This window comes from Arabidopsis thaliana, chromosome 4 (genome assembly GCF_000001735.4).
Source record: "Arabidopsis thaliana chromosome 4, partial sequence".
NCBI classification, from domain to species: domain Eukaryota; kingdom Viridiplantae; phylum Streptophyta; class Magnoliopsida; order Brassicales; family Brassicaceae; genus Arabidopsis; species Arabidopsis thaliana.
In genome coordinates this window covers 16,895,108-16,908,492 of record NC_003075.7, presented here as the reverse complement: position 1 = coordinate 16,908,492, position 13,385 = coordinate 16,895,108, and the positions used below count along the sequence as shown (strand labels likewise).

General features: G+C 36.4%; 5 protein-coding genes and 1 long non-coding RNA gene across 8 annotated transcripts; 3 read left to right on the top strand and 3 right to left on the bottom strand.

Annotated features, from left to right (window-relative positions):
- The first annotated feature begins 135 nt into the window (after positions 1–135).
- Positions 136–2,914, top strand: SERAT3;2 (serine acetyltransferase 3;2). Its single transcript, NM_119729.4, has 10 exons — positions 136–767; positions 1,153–1,350; positions 1,454–1,513; positions 1,631–1,726; positions 1,816–1,840; positions 1,929–2,023; positions 2,111–2,277; positions 2,375–2,448; positions 2,542–2,601; positions 2,698–2,914. Exons 1-10 carry the CDS (start codon positions 516–518, stop codon positions 2,736–2,738), a joined length of 1,068 nt encoding a protein of 355 aa, NP_195289.3. The 5' UTR covers positions 136–515; the 3' UTR covers positions 2,739–2,914.
- Positions 2,771–4,434, bottom strand: PSAT (phosphoserine aminotransferase). Its single transcript, NM_119728.2, has one exon. It carries the CDS (start codon positions 4,286–4,288, stop codon positions 2,996–2,998), a length of 1,293 nt encoding a protein of 430 aa, NP_195288.1. The 5' UTR covers positions 4,289–4,434; the 3' UTR covers positions 2,771–2,995.
- Positions 3,681–4,006, top strand: AT4G09225. The gene has a single exon (NR_142263.1). It is a non-coding gene; the product is annotated as an other RNA (long non-coding RNA).
- A 57-nt stretch (positions 4,435–4,491) lies between the features above and the next one.
- On the bottom strand, positions 4,492–6,897 carry CYCB2;2 (Cyclin B2;2). 2 transcript variants are annotated; one of them, NM_119727.4, is made up of 10 exons: positions 6,686–6,897; positions 6,459–6,594; positions 6,315–6,374; positions 6,084–6,237; positions 5,864–6,001; positions 5,685–5,774; positions 5,385–5,606; positions 5,201–5,299; positions 4,944–5,122; positions 4,492–4,874 (listed from the first exon to the last, which is right to left on the bottom strand). In NM_119727.4, the coding sequence occupies exons 1-10, from the start codon at positions 6,747–6,749 to the stop codon at positions 4,727–4,729; spliced, it is 1,290 nt and encodes a 429-aa protein (NP_195287.1). In that variant the 5' UTR covers positions 6,750–6,897; the 3' UTR covers positions 4,492–4,726. The 2 variants fall into 2 exon arrangements, with proteins under 2 accessions (NP_195287.1, NP_001329476.1); NM_001342363.1 differs by having other exon boundaries at positions 4,492–5,122.
- Positions 6,898–8,224: 1,327 nt separating this feature from the next.
- AT4G35610 (zinc finger (C2H2 type) family protein) lies at positions 8,225–9,237 on the top strand. Its single transcript, NM_119726.2, has one exon. It carries the CDS (start codon positions 8,268–8,270, stop codon positions 9,081–9,083), a length of 816 nt encoding a protein of 271 aa, NP_195286.1. The 5' UTR covers positions 8,225–8,267; the 3' UTR covers positions 9,084–9,237.
- Positions 9,238–9,559: 322 nt separating this feature from the next.
- Positions 9,560–12,340, bottom strand: CST (Protein kinase superfamily protein). Of its 2 annotated transcripts, none has more exons than NM_119725.5 (6): positions 11,982–12,340; positions 11,520–11,869; positions 10,780–10,915; positions 10,545–10,678; positions 10,331–10,454; positions 9,560–10,230 (listed from the first exon to the last, which is right to left on the bottom strand). In NM_119725.5, exons 1-6 carry the CDS (start codon positions 12,043–12,045, stop codon positions 9,779–9,781), a joined length of 1,260 nt encoding a protein of 419 aa, NP_195285.3. In that variant the 5' UTR covers positions 12,046–12,340; the 3' UTR covers positions 9,560–9,778. The 2 variants fall into 2 exon arrangements, with proteins under 2 accessions (NP_195285.3, NP_001190928.1); NM_001203999.1 differs by having other exon boundaries at positions 9,636–10,230; positions 11,520–11,872; positions 11,982–12,291.
- Between the last annotated feature and the right edge of the window lie 1,045 nt (positions 12,341–13,385).

The window sequence follows — 13,385 nt, the reverse complement described above, 5'->3', positions numbered from 1 at the left end:
TTATTTTATTTCTTTGGCCAATCAGCTTTATTCCAAAAAAAATTATTTTGTTCAATCATTTTTTTGTAATTTCTAAAATAATATTTTGTAAAAAAATGAAAATTGTTTTATGATAATATAAAGAAATGTTTTATTGTAGCCTAAAGTTCACGTCCACTTCGTGTGTGGTACGTTTAAAGTAATATAGATAAAGGATACTTCCAAATAGTTTTGGATTCTCTTGCAATGGTGGTGGTATTAAGAACTTGGACTGAATCACGGTCACACGCATTACAAACAAGAGCAGAGAGAGAGAGACCACATCTGATTTCGCATGAAACATTCCAAAACAGTGAGGACAGAAACACAAGACTTCAGTTTTACTTTTTTTTTTCTTTTATCTTTTTGACTGTCGCTACTTCGATTCCAACACAATCAATCACTGTGTTTAAAAGGGTTTCTCAGTTTCCTTATCATTAACCTTTTTTTTATCATCTTCTCTACACTCTTCACCAATAGCTTCACTCTTTTTGGTCATGGCTTGTATAAACGGCGAGAATCGTGATTTTTCTTCCTCGTCATCTTTGTCTTCTCTTCCAATGATTGTCTCCCGGAACTTTTCTGCCAGAGACGATGGAGAGACCGGTGACGAGTTTCCTTTCGAGAGGATTTTCCCGGTTTACGCTAGAGGAACCCTTAATCCCGTGGCCGACCCGGTTTTGCTGGATTTTACCAATTCTAGTTATGACCCAATTTGGGATTCTATAAGAGAAGAAGCTAAGCTTGAGGTTTTCTCCTTATGCTCCATAATCATATTCTTATTATTGATTTATACGTTTTTCATATATGTGACTTCAATTCAACAAAGACAGAAACTTTGATATTGTTAATCAACTTCGATTTTCTACATTGAAAGGTTATGATAATGACATTCTTGTGTACCTTTTATATCAATCCGACAAAACCGTGGGGTCGAATTCTCACTAAATGCTTTCTCTGTCTCTTTAACTACTTGATTAAAGCTTTTAAATTTTTCTTGCTGTTACGTATTTCTCTCACCCGTCTACTTTTTCAGCGTCAATTTTTCATTAACTACACGAAGGACAAGTTAAGGAACAGAGTTTGTGTGTGTTTATGTTCCTTTAATGGTGAATATTGTTGTGTGTTTTACAGGCAGAAGAGGAGCCGGTTTTGAGTAGCTTCTTGTATGCTAGTATCTTGTCGCATGACTGTTTAGAGCAAGCATTGAGTTTTGTTCTAGCTAACCGTCTCCAAAACCCTACCTTGTTGGCAACTCAGCTTATGGATATATTTTGCAACGTTATGGTACATGACAGAGGTATTCAAAGCTCGATTCGTCTTGATGTTCAGGTAAAAACGCTATCTCGTATCGGTGAATCTTCCTTTTGACACTGATATTATTGTCTGAGAATGTGACTGCAGTGTAATGTTTTTTTTTTTTGGTCCATTGAAGGCATTCAAAGACAGAGATCCTGCTTGTCTATCGTATAGTTCGGCTATTTTACATCTGAAGGTAGTCTCTTAACCATCATAGTTGCTGATTTAAAGACAATAACATCTCTTACACCGATATAAAATGATTGCTAAGTGAGTTTTCATGTGTATTTTACCAGAATAGTTTGTTCCACAGGGCTATCTTGCACTGCAGGCGTATAGAGTAGCACATAAGTTGTGGAAGCAAGGAAGAAAACTATTAGCATTGGCACTGCAAAGCCGAGTAAGCGAGGTAAGAGTAACTTCTACAACTTCTTTGGTTACTGTTATAGTCTTGGTGTACAACGTTAACCTCTGATCCATGTCAATGGTTTCTCTCAGGTTTTTGGAATCGATATTCATCCCGGTAAAGATTTTAGATTCATAGCTAATAGCTTGTCTATGCTTTTACATCTAGCATCTGAATAACTTTGGTTTCTGTTTTTTTTGCTCAGCTGCAAGAATTGGGAAAGGAATATTGTTGGATCATGGAACTGGTGTGGTCATAGGTGAGACTGCTGTGATAGGCGACCGTGTCTCAATTTTGCATGTACAAATCCGTTCTCTAACTTCATTTCTCCAAAACTATAAAGAACTGTTGATGTTATAAATGCTAGCTTATATTTTCATGTTACAGGGTGTGACATTAGGAGGAACTGGGAAAGAAACCGGTGACCGCCATCCAAATATAGGCGACGGTGCTCTTCTTGGAGCATGTGTGACTATACTTGGTAACATTAAGATAGGCGCTGGAGCAATGGTAGCTGCTGGTTCGCTTGTGTTAAAGGATGTTCCTTCGCATAGGTATGAAACCACTGACATGCATCTAAATATCAATCTCGTTGAGCTTTTTTGTTTGAACATTGCTCAAATTGACATTTTCTCTCGGGCGTTTCTGAAGCATGGTGGCTGGAAATCCAGCAAAACTCATCGGGTTTGTTGATGAGCAAGATCCATCTATGACAATGGAGCATGGTGAGTCTTGATTGTGAAAATAGTATTCTGATTTTGTTCTCCATTGCTCAGGCTTTCGTAGTGTGCCAATATGCTAGTTGATTGAATATGCAGATGCTACCAGAGAGTTCTTTCAAAATGTAGCTGTTGCTTATAGAGAGACAATACCAAATGGTAACTTACTTTCTTAATTCCTACAGTGAACTGTGTATTTATATATCTGAGTATAGTTTGGGATCTGAATTGAATTTTGCTTTTTTGTTAAAACAGGATCTTCAGTTTCAGGGAGTTGCAGGGAAAGGAGACATTAAAAAGAGAACATGAGATCACCTGCAGCTTCTTTAAGGCGGTTTTCATCATCAATCATAATCACTTCAAACAAATAACAAAGCTCTTTGTTTGTTAACAAACTTGTTTTTCCAATTGATGGAGAAAGATTTTGATACATTGTTAAACATTATTCATTCTGAAAAGAAGAAAAAAAAACAAATCATAAGCTTTAAAGCTTATCATCTTTAAAGCTTATCATCTTTCAACAAACATAACCAAAATGCAAAAACCCTTAAAACTAAGCATGCTTAGCCTGGAAATCTTTCATGAAAGCAACAAGCTTTTCAACACCAGCCAAAGGCATTGCATTGTAAATAGAAGCTCTCATACCTCCCACTGATCTATGTCCTTTGAGCTGCACCATCTTCTCTTTAGCAGCTTCCTTGATAAACTCAGCTTCCAATTCAGACTTCTCCAATGTGAAAGGCACATTCATCAACGACCTCACTGATTTCTCAACAGGACATCTGAAAAAGCCATTGCTTTCTTCAATAGCATTGTAAAGCAAATCAGCTTTCCTCTGGTTCTTCTTCTCCACTTCTTTCAATCCACCTTGCTCCAACAGATCTTCAAACACAAGACCACACATGTAAATCCCAAAGCAAGGAGGCGTGTTGTACAACGAACTATTCTCATCATGAATCTTGTAATCAAGCATCACAGGAGTAATATCTTGAGCATTCCCAATCAAATCTTTACGAATGATCACAATTGTGACACCAGATGGACCAACGTTCTTCTGTGCACCACCGTAAATCACACCAAACTTAGATACATCAACAGGTTTCGAACAGAAGTTAGAAGACATATCAGCAACCAAGAACCCATTTTTAGGAACAGGGTAATCTTTAAACTCAACTCCATGAATAGTCTCATTGGCGCATATATGCAAATACTTAGCGTCCGGAGTTTGCTCCAACTCCTCAAAAGATGGAACCTTTGTGTATTTCTCAGATTTCCCAGACCAAATCACATTAGTCTTGCAATACTTCTTCGCTTCCTTGACAGCTTTATCACCCCACGAACCAGTAACAACGAAATCGACTGTATCATCCGATTTGCAGAGATTGAGAGGTAAAGCAGCGAATTGAGTAGTGGCACCACCTTGTAAGAACAAAACGGAATATTCCTGAGGAATCTCGAGAAGCTGACGAAGATCCGATTCAGCTTTTTGTATAATCGAGAGAAACTCTTTGCCTCTGTGACTCATCTCCATCACACTCATGCCAGATCCACGCCAGTTGTATAGATCCGCCTGAGCTTTTAGGAGAACGTTCTCAGGCAAAGTGGCTGGACCCGCCGCGAAGTTGAAGACACGTTCTTGGGATCCGACGGAGCCGGATCTAACTCCATCTTGAACTTGAGTCGTTGAAGCGACGCATCTAACAGCGACGGGCTTGGTTTTGCTGACGAAGTTGACGGTGTTTGGTTTGCTGAGGTGAAGAAAGGATTGAGATGATGATTTGGGTTTCAAAGCAGGAATCTGAGTGTTGTTGCTTCCGACAAGGAAAGAGTTCGTCGTAGCCGCCATGATTGTTGTGAGATTCTCCGAGTTTATTTTTGTTTGTTGCCCTTTTCGCTTTTACTTAGACAAAAGATCTGAGAAAGAGTTGGTGGGAGATATATAAATGTAGCTTGAAAACGACAGCGTTTGTGTTAGGTGGTACTAGTTTTGTCTGCGGTGTTAGTATAGTTAAGACTCATTTCCAATGTGTTTTATTTAAAGTTGTAGAAGAAAAAGAGTTCAAATCAAAACTCTCATCCTTATATCATACATATTCTATGAATCTGTAACTATTGACAAAAAATATGATTGGTATAAGAGAATTTTATTGCTGAGATATCAATAAAAGAAAGACTTGTTACAGATCAAATCAGAGGAATGTTTTGAACTTATTTCGTTTGTAATTAAAAATTGAGAGGGAAAATGTTAGCAGCGAGCTATACACAAACTACTATTTTCCACTCTTTAGTGAGAATCTGACACAAGAAAGTGTGCAGCTTCATACTTTGTTGCTATGTATCCGAATTTGGAGGAGCTGTATTTTCTATGTACTCCTGTTAGTTTATCAGTCCCAGCTTTCTGATGTAGTCTCACCATTCTTCTACAACATTCTCTGTAAAACAAACCCATATTAGTTACAAAGATGAGTCTTTATAGGTGCTAATGGGTAAAAGAGACTTACAGGAGTTGATTCTCAGAGTAGTGACAATGGAATTCACAAGTGCTGTTCCATTCACTGAAGCCATGGATTGTACATTGAGCTGTGTACACGGCAGTGGCGGCGAGTAACGATGGTGGATACCGAACCATTTCGTAGTCCACAAGAGCAAGCTCAATCAAGAACGACGCCAAGATCTCAAGCTGTTTCAATAACAAGATTAGTTTGTAATTCACAATCCATTTATATTATTGTGTACATTGATAGATTTGTTTCTTTACCTTCTTGTCTGATTGAGCTGCCTTGAGGAACCTCTTCAAGAAAGGGTATTGCGTTGGTAACGACATATTGAATTGCAAAGTACTAAGCATAATCTTCTCCTGCACACAAAGATTATATTATTGAAATCAGATCAAATGTATAATCTTTTTACCGAGTTTTTGGAAAGAAACAATCTTATTTTACCATTTCTAAAACATCGGTCCTCGTATAAGCTTTGTCCGAAATGACTACCAAATCTTCAACAATAGGTACTGAAACCTCTTCGTACTTGCAAGCTAAGAGCAATGCAACTAAACCAACAAGCTGAAGCTTCTTTCTTGCAACAGCTTGCTTGGACAAGAATCTATCTATCAGATTGACTGTTAGAAACAATGTCTCGTTCATCAGCTCAAACTTATCATGTACCTGAAACATCCAAGAAGCTTCTTAATTAGCCTCTATATATACAATAATCCATTACCATTGAGAGGTGCTTGAATATACCTCGATGAGCCAGTCAATAAGTATTGCTCTCATTTTGTCAGATATATCAAACTGTTGCGCCATGTAATCTAGAGGAACACAGCTAAATCTCTGCAGATTACCAAAATCCATGGAAAATTGTCTCAGTCCGAATTCAAAATCTTATGGTTTTGGTTCAGAGACATATTAAGAAACCGTACCTCGGTTTTACGGTAGAAATCGTAAAGATCTTGGACGTATTCAACAGCTGCAAGAGAGTTGTTTGCATCGTATTCGTCTATATCCAAAACTGGTTCTTCTTGTTCTTCTTCCATATCCTCCATCTCAACTTCTTCCTCCTGTCCAAATCAAAAAACTTTCTTTAGAATTCACATTAAAAGAAAAAAGCTAAAGATCTTTTGAAAAGTGATTGTTAATTACCATTGGATCAAATTCAATGTATGGTTCCTCCAATGACATTGGCATAGGTTGGTCCAATGTAACTTCTTCATTCTTCTCCTCTTCTTCATCAATGAATATGCAATCACCAAACTCGTTTCCACTTGGTTTCAGCTTCTTAGTCTCTTCCTGAGATCTGCAGAAATTCAAATAACATCAGATCTCTCTTTCTCAGCAAAAGAAACGTTTTTGAAAGCTTTAAACTTTATTAACCTTGAAATTGACGGATGCAATGAATCAAGCTTCTTCTTGTCACAGCTTTCTTGTTTTCTCCTATTGAAGAAAATAATCATCAAAATCCCAAAACCAAGAATCAAAGAGACAAACTTTAGGATTCGAGAGAGTTAAGTATATTACTGAGATAAGCCTCTTCTCTTGTTAACAACACAAGGATAAGCTTTTGCACCAACGAGATTGTGATTAATCACACCCAATGCTCTCCTGTTCTGTCTCTTCATCTCTACACCGAATTTTCTGCTTCTCTTATCATCATCTGACAAAACCCAGAAACAAAACAACATCAGACTCTCTGTTCGTCAGACCTATAATTCTCAGATTTTTCAAAGGCGTTTTACTACTACTACCTTGAAGAATCTCTGTAATGGGTTTGACAACGAGATTACGATTGTTCTCCTCTGGATTAACCATTGTTTATTTTACTCGATTTGATAGTGCTCCTGGAGAAGAATCTAGAAGAAGAAGAAGAGCATCAAACGAAGAAGGATCTCTCTTCTCTCTGTGACTCTGTGTATACGTCTGATGCAATTGAATGAATCAGTAGGAGTCAGAGAAGGGGATGAAATAAGCGAGAGAGAGAAATTAAATCAAATCAATTAAAATTAAAGTTGCTACCTTTTTTTATTTTATTTTTTTTTATTATTGAAGGAAATAGCAACGGCTAGGTGATTAAGATGACCGTTGGATCATGAAGGAAACGATTTGTTTCTAAGTCTGTCTAAACCCAACGGTAACTTTTTTGGCCATGTGGTGTGTGTGGTGGCTCTCTCTTTCTCATTTCAAATTTATTATTCCTTTTTTGTGTTTTTTTTGTTGCCTTTTTCAGACAAAGAAGGCTCGTTACCACTAGCCAGAGCCTCCGTAAGGCGCGGCTCTAAGATCTTAAAGTCAACATATTGATTCTTTAATCTTAATCTTAGCTTATTAATCTGTGTTTTACTACAGAGCTAAGAATTGCTCTCTTTCCTAAGAATTATTGTTACCGAGAATTATGCTGACTCTGTAGTAAGTGTTCTTGCCATTTCTTTTTTTTTGGTCAAGCTTTTTAAAAATATTTAATTTAGAGAATATCAAAAATTAGGCTAGATGATTCTGGTCATAGTTATTGTAATTGAATTTCCTTAGAATGGTCAAAAGGTGATTGTGTTTCTAATTTCTTATTCAAATATGTGAAATATTTTAGATAACTTTTTATATCTGCATTTTTAGAAAACTGTTAAACGTTTAGTTAGAGTCTAGTGTGTAGATATTATTCAAAATAATATTTAAGACAGTTGCGGCTTCGCTATATCATATATCACACATCAATGGTTACATTAGTTTTTTTTGGTGTTGCAATTTGTTGTATTTGTGATTTATTACATAGCTTCAAGAGCTTCCTTCTGACATTGAAAACTATGTTTACCGGTATACATCAATGTTTAAATTTTAAATAGTAAAAACATATAGAATAAATAAAGAATGGCTAATAAAAATGATAATGTTTCCACCCAAAAAAAAAAAATGATAATGTTATTGTAATAATAAATAAAGAAAAAATATGTCAAAACAAAAGTTTACAAGTCACGTCATTGTCGGATGTCACATGCATAATAGTATTAGTGCAGTTGCAACGACTCTTGCAATCTCGATGACCAAAAACGCACGAGAAACGATTACAAACAGAAAACAAGAAAAACTCTTGAACCAACCTACCAAGTACGAATAACTTATGGGCTAGTAATGGGCTTTATACGATATTAAGCCCAAATTTACGTAATATCAGAGTTTAGGACGGACCAATCACAAACGACGGATGCAAATCTTCAAACGAAAAGGCGGGAGAGGAATTAACTGTCATAACCGCCATGGTTCAGAGAAAACTTTATATAAGGGCTAATTCAATGTCGTTTTGAAACATCAATCCCTAGACTAAAGTGCGAAAATAGTATGAGTAATCCGAACCCAGAGAAAACGAAAGTGGATGTTACTGAGGAAGAGAAAGAGGAATCTGATGAGCAATGGAGCGATGAAGAAACCAATATGAGAGAAATTGTTCTCGGCCTCCCTGCTTTGAATATCAGCAGTAGAATATTTGGAGAGAGTAGTAGTGTCGTTGAGGAAGATGCAGAAAAAGCGCGTTTGAATGAGCAAGCGGTTCTTGCGGCGGGGTTGATTTTGGCTGCGGCAGAGGAAGCGGTTATGAAAGGAATGAATGAGGGAAGTGGGAGTGGTGGGAAGAAAAAGAGTAGACCAAGGATATCTACGCAAACCGATGACGAAGGGGATGGTTTGGGTGAAGGAGAAGCGAAAAAGCCGAAGAAGAAAGCAAAGGAATTGACTCATCCACCGAAAGGACCACCGGTTTGTCATATCTGTGGAAGAGGTTTCGGTTCGTGGAAGGCAGTGTTTGGGCATATGAGGGCTCATAGAGATAGAAACTATCAAGGGTTTCTTCCTCCTCCTACATTCTCTGCGGGGGCTGAAAGGTTTGTGATTCCCGGGCTAAGATCTGCTTTTACTATTGCCACTGTCGGAGGAGGAAGTTCTGGTGGTGTAGCGGTAGGAGGAAGAAGTTCCGGTGATTTTTCTGGCAGTGGTGGTGGTGATGCGCCAGGATCTGAAGGTGGGAGAGGTTCAGGTATTGATTTGAATGTGGAACCTGTGGAGCAAGTAGAGGAAGCGACTGAATCTGGATGTATTGCCAAGTTCGATCTTAATAAATCTCCACCAAAAGATGAAGAGGAAGAGGACAAACCCAAGTGAAAGATTTTTTCATACTATTTAATAATTTACTATAACACATAGTATAGTTATTATTTTCATATTTCATATTTGATATATTTATCTAACACATTATGTTGATTCTTTGAATTAGTAATGTTTTGCAACAATGAAGAAAAGGAAGATCTTGTTAAAGGACCTAATATTAACTTTTATTTCTTAACACCATTTTAATCTGCAACAATGTGAAAAAGTACAAATAAATTTATATAAATATTCAACATCAAAATGAATAGTAAACAAAAAACATACAACTTCCAGTGCATGCAAATAATGCAGAGGAAAAATGAATGTGTAAGATCATAAAAGGAAACCTTTGTCAGGATCTAAATGATTGAAATGAAGATAATACTTTGTCCAAATCCCACTATAATTAAATCTGAAAATAGCAATTGGCAATAAAATATTCTTCTCAGAGCCATCAAATGTTCACCAATCTTTGAAAAACGACATCATTATCCTCTTTTTGTATGAAACTTTCTCAAACTTTTTACCAATATCAACTCTGTAAACATAGACTTTAAAAAAATATATATAGAATGAAAATATTTATCTAGAATTACAAAAGAAACAGTATTATACACAAAACCTTTCAAGAATTAATTCAAAGAGAATGAAACAATAAAGACTCTAAAATCATTTCATACCGCCGGAAAAAAAAGATACCAAACAACTATTTATTTTTCTACTGATCCAAACCGTCCAGGCGTTGCTCTCTTGCGTTCAGCCCCAAGTGCGCCAGCTTTATAGCGATAGTGATGTGGCGAAGAACGTGAAGAGTTAGCAACGGCCTGTTTAGTGGAAGAACGGTTAGGGACAACATTAAGCCCTTGGATGTGTTCGAGGACTTCGACTACTTCCTTCATGTGTGGTCGGTTTTTTGGGTCTGGCTCGATACAAGAGAGTGTAATGCGTGCCATTTCGGTCGCGACCTTGGTTGTGTATTGACCTTTGATTCCTTTGTCCATTATTTGTTTCACTCTGTGTTTGTTTGAGAGTTCTGGTCTTAACCAGTCGACAAGACTCTCTTGTCCTCTGGGCCGTTTTGTGTTGTGCGCCGTCAGTCCGGTCATTATTTCTAGTAAAACCACACCAAAGGCGAATACGTCACTCTTAACGTATAAATGGCCTGAAGATGAAGACAAGAAACAAACTGTTTATTATACAGGTATTGTCCATATCGTTTTTAGATAAAAGACTATATATGGGTTATGTTTTTCAAATAGTACCTGTTGCCATATATTCAGGAGCAGCATAACCATATGTGCCCATGATCCTAGTCGTGACGTGTGACTTCTCATCTGCTGGTCCTAGCTTTGCTAGTCCGAAATCTGAAAGCTTTGCGTCATAGTTCTACACCCATATGTATCAAAGAAATCTCATCAGCCAAAAATAGAAGGAGATTCTTCTAATTATCGCGAGTAATTAAATTAGAGTACTAACCGAATCAAGAAGTATATTGGAAGCTTTGAAGTCTCTATAGATGACTTCTCTTTGTAAGCTGTGTAGAAACGCAAGGCCACGAGCTGCACCAATCACAATCTTGATCCTTAAATCCCAAGGAAAAGGATCGTTTCCTGAATTATAAATGATGCAAAGCACATTAAAGTTTTTTTGGTGATCAAGACTTTGTTATAACGATGAATAATGTTTCGTGGGTTAAAGAGATCTTAATTACGTCTAAAAAGATGACTCTCAAGACTTCCTTTGGGCATGAACTCGTAGACAAGGAGAAGCTCTTTGTCTTCACGACAGTATCCCAATAACTTCACCAGATTTCGGTGCGAAAGCATTCCCAAGAAGTTAACTTCTGACTGTCCAAAAAACAAACAAAGCCATAAAACTCAAATTTAGCCTATATAACTTGAAGGATTAATCTATTCTGCTAATTAAGACATACAATAAACTCAATGAAAGAATCCAGATTTGCATCCAATACGAGGCAACAGAGAAATAATGTTGACTTTCTAATAACCTTTTACTAATTTTAAATTAATTATATTACATTATAATGAATTATACTTTGACTACAATGTTATGAGCTAATAACATGTACCAACGTGTCCCCAACTCAAAAGTCCGGTAACAACGGAAAGTTCCTAGCTACACCGAATTCAATAGCAGACAATGGAAAAGTATCTTCAAATGGAAAAAAACGAGGTCTTCAATTTCAAAAAGTTATAATTTGATGTAAAAATTGTTATCATAGGAGAAAACATCATCTGTTTATTAAAACAAATTATCTTTATAATTCTTAAATTATTCTGTAGAAGTCGTTTCTTGATTGAAATAGTCAACTCTTCTTTCATCTTGATCGAATTACGTAAATAATTGGGCTAGTTTTTTTTGTTTTCCAACAAAAGAAGAAGTCAAAATCGCAAAAAAGTAGTTTTGGAATTAAGAGATAAAGAATCTTACACGCCACTCTGCAAATCCTTGAACACTCTCAGAATTCAATCTCTTGATGGCAACGATCATACCAGAACCGACTCTGGAAGGAGCAAGAGTCGTGGCATCGACCCAACCTCTGTATACTTTCCCGAAACCTCCTTGACCCAACATCGAATCCGGTTTGAAATTCTTCGTCGCCGTCTTTAGATCCAGAAAGTTATAGACTTTGAGATTTGGCGATTCCAGTAGTTTACCGGAATCACTTATAATCCCAGTGGAAATATCGGAGAATTGGCTCTGTTGTCCGACGCTGCTGTTTGTTGTCGCGCCGGTGGTTGACGAGAACTCTGTTCCATTGCTGTGGTTGTTCGTTGTGGCTGCTTATCATTAACAAAGACAGAGAGAGAGAGAGAGATCAGAAAGTGTAGATCTTTTAGGTTTTATGCAAGAACCCAGAAAGAAAAACAACAACTTGTAGAGATTAAATACCATGACTATGGAGACCTGTTTTGGAAGGAGAGGAAGAAGAAAAGAACGAAATACAAGCACCCATCAATTTCTAATGAGCCTTCTCTTTCTTCTTCTTCTTCTTCTTCTTCTTCTTGTTTTACCAATTCAGACAAGAGCTAGTGGATATGGATCTCAAGTCAGTTGGTTTATTTGAGTTTTTATTGCTCGAGTTTAGAACTATTGAAAGAGGCAACGATGGGTTGCAAAATAATTTTGACTTAATTTAGATAACAAAATAAAATAAAGGGAGGAAAATTGGGGGTTGCTAGCGTGAACCGAAGAAGGGTTTTGGTCTACCTTTTCATTTTTTATGCATTTCTTTCTCATTTAAAAGAAATTAAAAAAAAACAAACGAAAATGCCAAGAAGATGGGACCAAAAAGAAGAATCATAGCCTAAGAGCCTTTTCTATCTATTTATGATCGTGTGATCTGAAAAAAATAATTGAGAATTTTGTTTTTACTTTGGAAATCTTTGAATTATTTGTAATTTTATTTCACATGTTTTTTTTTAATCACTGTCCACATCATTCAAAAAATAGTAGAGATGTGAAACCGTTAGGAAGTAAAAAGACTTTTGCTTGTGCCAGCAAAATGCTTAAAAGTCATCCTCTCAGTCACAGTGCTTGGACGTTTGTGTCTTTATGGAAATTTCTCATTCATTTCCACAAATATGAAAGTCATTCGACTTCTACTATAGTCTATAGAGCTGTTTCACAATTAGAAACACCAAAATTCTCCAATGGCAAAATTAGAATATATTTTTCTTTATATGAATGCGTAAGAGAAAAAAATTTCTTCACTTTGTCAGAGATGTTCGTAAGTTGGCCTTTTTTCAAAACATCATACTTTTCATTTTTAAATGATCATATAATATATAGATCTTTTTTTGTTTGGTCAAATATATATATATAGGCCTTTTAGATCAGAAAATAAAGTATTGTTATTTCTTTTTTAATATTAAAACAAAAAAAATGATCTTCACCAAAAAATAACAAAAAAAATTTTTGATCAAAAACACTGAAAATGACTTCAAAATGATACTTGACCACGTACAAAATGCCAGTTGCATGGAAAATGAAACAAAGAAAAACATTTTCTCATTTTCGTAAATATTGACGTAGGATCACACACACACGTATACACACTTGTAGACTTCGAACTTCTTTGTACGATACACGTTAATTGATGGTCTTCGTCGTGTGGACAGAGTCGTCGTAGATTTTCAAAGCACGAGCTGGGACCACTCAAGAACACACATAACCAATAGCCTTAAACAAAACTGGTCATCACACTTTTGAAAGTTTTTCTTGACTATGGATGGGTTAATTTGGATCAGTTCCTAAACCATGATTTGGGTTTGATCTTTCACCATTATATAAAGA

Excerpts from the sequence above, each read along its gene's own strand:
- PSAT (NM_119728.2), bottom strand. The coding sequence starts at position 4,288 with ATGGCGGCTACGACGAACTCTTTCCTTGTCGGAAGCAACAACACTCAG.
- AT4G35610 (NM_119726.2), top strand. The coding sequence starts at position 8,268 with ATGAGTAATCCGAACCCAGAGAAAACGAAAGTGGATGTTACTGAGGAA.
- CST (NM_001203999.1), bottom strand. The coding sequence starts at position 12,045 with ATGGGTGCTTGTATTTCGTTCTTTTCTTCTTCCTCTCCTTCCAAAACA. Across the intron at positions 10,679-10,779 it reads TGAGAGTCATCTTTTTAGAC|GAAACGATCCTTTTCCTTGG; the intron begins GTAATTAAGATC and ends TTTATAATTCAG. Across the intron at positions 10,455-10,544 it reads CCAATATACTTCTTGATTCG|AACTATGACGCAAAGCTTTC; the intron begins GTTAGTACTCTA and ends ATATGGGTGTAG.